Source organism: Rana temporaria, chromosome 9 (genome assembly GCF_905171775.1).
Source record: "Rana temporaria chromosome 9, aRanTem1.1, whole genome shotgun sequence".
In the NCBI taxonomy this organism is placed as follows: Eukaryota; Metazoa; Chordata; class Amphibia; order Anura; family Ranidae; genus Rana; species Rana temporaria.
The window spans coordinates 12,850,759-12,857,863 of NC_053497.1; the positions used below are offsets into that span (position 1 = coordinate 12,850,759).

The 7,105-nt window shown below is 47.1% G+C and overlaps 1 protein-coding gene across 1 annotated transcript; it reads left to right on the forward strand.

Moving 5' to 3' along the window:
- The first annotated feature begins 330 nt into the window (after positions 1-330).
- Positions 331-5,181, forward strand: LOC120914511 (early nodulin-75-like). Its single transcript, XM_040325187.1, has 3 exons — positions 331-334; positions 2,892-2,960; positions 4,362-5,181. The coding sequence occupies exons 1-3, from the start codon at positions 331-333 to the stop codon at positions 4,973-4,975; spliced, it is 687 nt and encodes a 228-aa protein (XP_040181121.1). The 3' UTR covers positions 4,976-5,181.
- The last annotated feature ends 1,924 nt before the right edge of the window (positions 5,182-7,105 follow it).

The following is a 7,105-nucleotide window of genomic DNA, read 5'->3' on the forward strand; positions in this document are numbered from 1 at the left end:
CCGGTCCTCGACCTCAGGGGACGCCCGTTTAAAGCCCAGCATTGCATCTTCCAATGACCGGGTTTGTCACAGAAATCACAGTAAGGCCTACTAGAGGGTCCCGAGCGAGGCCCGCTAGAGCGGGGAGGAGGGGCAGGAGTAGGTCTCCTAGTCTCTGGAGGCTCTCTAAGTACCCGAGTGGTGTGATTAGCCAACTCCTTTACCACTTGGGTAAGCTGGGCAATATCTTGTCTAACCTCTTGAATCTCAGTAATTGTAGTGGAGGCCAGGGTGACAGCCACGGTTGCGGGGGCTGGTGGTAACAGTGGTGCAGGGCACGCCGCCGCACCCATGGGTTCCGTTTTAGGGTCAGGATGCTCCTCGGGGCTTGCCCCCTGCTCTATAACTTGAAGGGCTAGGCGCTTAAAGGCAGAAAAAGACATATTGGGGTTCTGTACAGCTAACATCTTTAATTGCGCCTTGTCCCATTTATTTTGGACCCCTTCTATGAATCTATCCATCAATAGTTTGTTACCCTGGTTAGGGGTGATATTGTCCAGTTTCTGGACTGCCTCCAGGGCATTCTGCAAGGCTACTGCATATGCCCTTAGTGTTTCCCCCGGCTTTTGTCGCCTCTCGTACAGCCTGAGGCGGACCTCTGAGGGTGAGTGGGACTCAAATACCTGATGTAATCCCTCGAAGATCTGATCTACTGTGGTCTTCTCAGAAGTGGGCCAGGTACGGACTTCCTCACGTGCAGGTCCCTGCAACTGTCCCAAGAGCAACAGCACCTGTTGGTTAGGGGGGAGAGAGTAGAGAGAGAAAATGCTTTGGAAGCTCTCCTGGAAATCCTTGAGGGAAAAGGGATCCCCTCTGTAGTTAGGCAACACAGGCTTCCCCAGGTAGAATGGGGGGGCCCCACTGTCATGACGTCGTACTGGAGGTGATCCCGGAGGGGTAGCTTGTGCAGGAGCCGCAAGAGGATCTGGTACATCACCTGCATCTGGTGATCTTGGGGCTGACATGTTGTAGCCTTGTTTGAGTGCGCTGTCACTTTAAGAAACTTTGAGAGCGCTGTCTTTGAGTGCGCTGTCACTTTAAGAAACTTTGAGAGCGCTGTCACTTTAAGAAACTTTGAGTGCGCTGTCTTTGAGTGCGCTGTCACTTTAAGAAACTTTGAGAGCGCTGTCTTTGAGTGCGCTGTCACTTTAAGAAACTTTGAGAGCGCTGTCTTTGAGTGCGCTGTCACTTTAAGAAACTTTGAGTGCGCTGTCTTTGAGTGCGATGTCGTTGAGTGCGCTGTCTTTGAGTGCGACGTCTTTTATTGCCGGACACGTTGCTATGGCTGCGCCCGGCAACTTCCTTTTTTTTTGGTCCGGTCAGCAATTGTTTCCTCCGTGCAACACAGAGTGGATTCTCTAGTTCCGGCTTGCACACTGAAGAGGCGTCACCGCCGGGGCTTGACTGGGCGGAGCTGCGACCGCTCCCGGGCGCGGGAAATGCTGGAAACAATTTAACCCCTTCAGGTATAGACTTTCTCCACTTAACAATGGCAGCTAACAGTCTTTCCTTCACCTCCCCCACCACTTGTATATGCGCCTCGCTGAGTAAATTACTTTCAATGACACAGTTCAGATTCTGGGGGGGGGGGGACTTGCTTTAGTGGCTGAATGGTTAAGGCGTACACCCGTATCCTGTTCGTGACGCCAGAAAACGATGTGGTGACCGGGGAGGGTGAGTCCCACGGCCACACACATGCGCTTGATGGTTAGCTACTTGGTTCTTGGGGCTAGGAGCCCAGGGTCAGGTGGTATTAACCCTTAGTGAGGGCCAGATGGTATTAACCCTCTCTGTCACGTGACGCCACTGTAGTCTTGGTATACCCCGGGAAACTACAGCTCCGGGGGCCTCCGTATCCCCGCTAGTTAGGATGGTAATAATACAGTCCACAACAGGGGGTTAAAACAACAAAGGCTTTACTGGCATGAAGGCAGGTGTCAAAATCTTCACAGCTTTAAACAGTGTCAAAATGTTCTGCAGGCAGTCTCTGGATCACACAGCTAATAATGCTTGAGCTTAGTTGATCATATACTGTATATACTCGGCTGCAAAAGCCGGATAGTAATTCAGGGCCTATGCTTAACTAGGCTGAAAAATAGATACACTTACTGAAGTGTCTGTAGACTTGAGGCTTTTCGCCGGAATAACGGATTGATCTGATAAATGAGCTGAAGTACTGGTTCTGTAATGTTTAGGGATACTCCACTCTTTGCTGTATTTTATCCTGGAGGCTTCAGGCCTGCACTGCTTTTCTGACTGTGTGTTGCTCTGCTCTGCCAGGAACTGAGGGAAGCATTAGACTGGCTTAAACAGGAAGTACAATCCCTTATAAGGGCCTGTTTAGACTGAAACCTATTGGTTGAGAGCTGTGGATCATAGAGACTGACCTGTAGTATAACACAACACAATAAGGTACTGTCTAGCATTCAGTCCTCCTGACTCTAATACATTTGAACATGAGATGGTAATACACTCTGACTGAACATGAGATGGCTGGCTAAACCCCTTAAAGCTATACACACCTAATAAGCGTATTATCAACCATAACAGTATAAATCACATCATAATTAGCTGAGTCCCTGCAGGGAGACCCCACAAGCCGAGGGCCTCAATCTGACAGGGACTACAACAAATACCTGTACTGGGACACCACATATGCATACATGGTGTATGTGTTTTAAACCTTTTGTACAATAAAAAAACGTTATGATTTAGACATGTTTATCTGCTCCATGTTTGGCCTGTATGATCCGATTCTCCCTTCTTCCCCCCTTTTTGCTTATTCTATACATTACGGATGTTGGCCACGCCTATTTTTCTACTATAATTTATTATATTTTGATGTATTACAGGAGCAGCTGCGCCAGACGTTGGCCAAAGGACACAGATAACAGTCCTACCTACTCCACCTTCTGACACAGGTAAGTTGTCTGCAAAAAATAATTGTCTTTGCCAAACACTTATGGGCAATACATTTATTTTCTACCTTCAGTCCATAAGGGGCGCGTGGGCACCACCCCCTCTCTCCTGGCATCACCATAGATAGAATCATGCATTGCATGAATCTATCTATGGTCGCCGCTGCCACCGCCTATTCAGGCGCCCAGACCCTTTTTGAGCGACAGGCACCTGAATTACAGCGGCGGGGTATTTTTTGGAATCACCAAACAGTGGTAAACAGTGGGAGCCATGCTGGGCGCTCGCAGTTCACTCAGCGTTATGTTAGGAAAGCGAATGAATATTCGCTTTGCTAACACTGAACCGCCTCTCAGGTGCTCGGGTCTGTTACCTGTCACCTGATTGGCTGAAATTACAGGCGCTGTGATTGGATGCCTATCAGGCATACAATCATAGCAGAGGATGGGAGAAGACATGGAGGACAGCGCCAAGACAGGTAAGTACCAGGCGGGGCACACTGTCAGCATTTGATGGGGCGCGCTGGCGGCCATTGATGGGGCACACTGGTGGCAATTGATGGGAACAGTGGCTGCGCTTGATTTTTTTTTTCAGTTTGTTTGTGTCCCCCCAAAAATTTTGAGCACCACCCGCCACTGATCAGTACCCCTTACTACCTACACCTGAATGCAATTATTTGGAGGGGTATAAACATATTCTTGACCAACGCTGTATCCTGGCCTAAGCCGACAAGGCCCAGGCCTAGGGAAGCACTTTGCAGGGGGGCAGCTTCCGGAATGCGGGCGTCCGGCATTCCGGAACTGTAGGGGGGGGGGGGACTGCTTCTAATCTTGACTGTCCTATCATGCTGGACCACAAACCTTCCTCACTGTGCTATATGTTTTCTGCTGCACCAATTGGCATGGTTATATCTTCTCCATAAAATTATAAGTAATTTGTGCTTAAAGTAGAACTATAAGCAACACTTTTTTTTTTTTTTAAATTTTGGATAGAGTAAGGGAGGGTTAGAGCCCCTGTCAGTTTATTTTTTTACCATCCCTGTCCCATTGCAGAGATTTCCCTTCACTTCCTGCCCCCATAGCCAAACAGGAAGTGAGAGGATACCTATGCAAATTAAGGGAATCCATTGCCCCCCCCTCAGGCCCTCAGAAGTAGTGTCCCCATATGAAAATTTCAGGGCGGGTTATAATGAGCAAGAGGTGTGGCCTTGACAGGAAGGGGCTGGTCATATTTAAATTAGGGGGTGCACGAGTTTAGTCAGGCCTAGGGCAGCACAAATCCTAAATACACTACTGTTCTTGACCATATAGAGTAGTTGTTTGGGAAGTTTAAGACCCCCTTATTGCAAAACAATATGTCAGTTTTAATACCATTGCAATTAAAAGACAGTTGTCTTTCTGGTCTAGCTCATCCTGTTGGCGTAGAACTGAGTGAACCAGTCCCTCCACCACCAATGAAAAAACAAGAACAAGATAGCGGTAATGAGCTTTCCAGCTCAAGCCTAGACAGCCACGATTCTACTGCAGCTTCTACAGGGCTTCCCCCCGAGGAACCTGAAGAACCTCCCCCCGAGGAACCTCCCTCCGAGGAACTTGAGGAACCTCCCCCCGAGGAACCTCCCCATGAGGAACCTCCCTCCGAGGAACTTGAGGAACCTCCCCATGAGGAACCCAAGGAACCTCCCCATGAGGAACCCAAGGAACTTCCCCCTGTAACGGACCTTTCTCCTCCATGTGAAAATCAAGAAAACCCACCACGGCCCAACACTTTAGACTTGTCTCATTCTCTTCCGGAGAGTCACCAAGTAAATAGCCTGGAGTTCCAAAAACCAAATACGGAAGAAACACAGGAAAATGGTATAGAGAGCTGTCCAGAGGCCTCCAAACCGAACAAAGAGAAGAAGGCACTTGAAGGGGAGTTAGTGAAGTGCATTGAGGAATATCGAAAAATTAAGATTCCAGCATTTCGTAACAAGAAACGCAACTGGCAGAACGACCTTCTGAAGAAATACGAACTCTGAGATACTTAGATTGTCACACAGAAAAGTTTGTATATGTTATTTTTTTTTAAAGAACTGTATCACTCGGAATCAAAGCTTTTAGAGGGAAACTCACTTTGCCTATTCAGGGCAAAAATCACAGCGTCACCCAATGATATCAGTTATAAGTAGGGATGAGCCGAACACCCCCCTGTTCGGTTCGCATCAGAACTTGCGAACACACCAAATGTTCGTGTGAACTTTAGAACCCTATTAAAGTCTTTGGGACTTGAACGTTTGAAATCTAAACTGTTAATTTTAAAGGCTAATATGCAAGTTATTGTCCTAAAAAGTGTTTGGGGACCCGGGTCCTGCCCCAGGAAACATGTATCAATGCAAAAAAAAGTTTTAAAAAGGCAGTTTTTTCAGGAGCAGTGAATTTAATAATGCTAAAAGTGAAACAATAAAAGTGTAATATTACTTTAAATTTCGTACCTAGGGGGGGTGTAAAGTTAGCATGTGAAAAAGCGCATGTTTCCCGTACATAGAACTGTCCCTGCACAAAGTGTCATTTCTGAAAGAAAAAAAGGCATTTAAAACCGGCTTTGCGGCTATAATGAATTGTCGGCTCTGGCAATTCAGAGATGATTCATTCATAAAGAAAAAATGGCGTGGGGGTCCCCCCAAATTCCATTAACAGGCCCTTCAGGTCTGATATTGATATTAAGGGGAACCCTGCTGTCAATTTAAAAAAAAATGACGTGGGGTTCCCCCCAAATATCCATACCAGACCCTTCAGGTCTGGTGTGGATTTTAAGGGGAACTCCACCCCAAATTTTTTAAAAAAATGGCGTGGAGTTCCCCCAAAAATCCACACCAGACCCTTATCCGAGCATGTTAACCTGGCCGGCCGCAGAAAAGAGGGGGGGACAGACAAGGGCCTTATCCCCACAACCCTCGCCCGGTGGTTGTGGGGGTCTGCGGGCGGGGGGCTTATCAGAATCTGGAAGACCCCTTTAACAAAGGGGACCCCCAGATCCTGGCCCCCCCCCTATGTGAATTGGTAATAGGGTACACTGTACCTCTACCATTTCACGAAGGAAGTGTAAATAGTTAAAAAAAAACACAGACACCATAGAAAAAAATCCTTTATTAATAATAATAAAAAAGAAAAAATCCAGCGGTGGTAATCCACTCTCGATGCGGTTCCCTGCTCCAACGTTGTCTTCTATCCAGCGACGGATGATCTCTCCAGCGACGGATGATCAGCGGTCCGGTCCAGCGATGAGAAGATCCATCCGTCCAGAGCGCAGCAGGCGAGCTCCTCTCTCTGCTGGACACAGCCCAGCGGAATGACGCGCTGGAGCTTTGACATTTCTTATATAGGGGAAGCGGCCACCCGTCACGTGACCCTGCCCCCTCTGACGCACCCTCGTACGTCACTGGGAAAGCCCGAAAATTCCTATGTGGTCATATTAACCACTTCAGCCCCGGACCATTTGGCTGGCCGAAGACCAGGCCACTTTTTGCGATTCGGCACTGCGTCGCTTTAACTGAATTTTTTGCGGGCGTACGACGTGCCTCCCAAACAAAATTTAAGTCCTTTTTCTCCCACAATTAGAGCTTTCTTTTGGTGGTATTTGATCACCTCTGCGGTTTTTATTTTTTGCACTATAAACAAAAATAGAGCGACAATTTGGAAAAAAATGCAATATTTTTTGCTATAATAAATATCCCCAAAAAAATATATAAAAAAATTTTTTTTTCCCCTCAGTTTAGGCCGATACGTATTCTTCTACATATTTTTGGTTAAAGAAAAAAAAAATCGCAATAAGCATATATTGATTGGTTCGCGCAAAAGTTATAGCGGATAGTTTTATGGCATTTTTATTAATAATTTTTTTTTTTATACTAGTAATGGAGGCGATCAGCGATTTTTATCGTGACTGCGACATTATGGTGGACACATCGGACACTTTTGGGACCATTGTCATTTATACAGCGATTAGTGCTATAAAAATGCACTGATTACTGTGTAAATGACACTGGCAGTGAAGGGGTTAACCACTAGGGGGCGCTGAGGGGGTGAGTCTGTTAGGGGGTGTGGCTACGAGTGACACGTCACTGATCGCTGTTCCTGATGACAGGGAGCAATTGACGACAATGGAACGC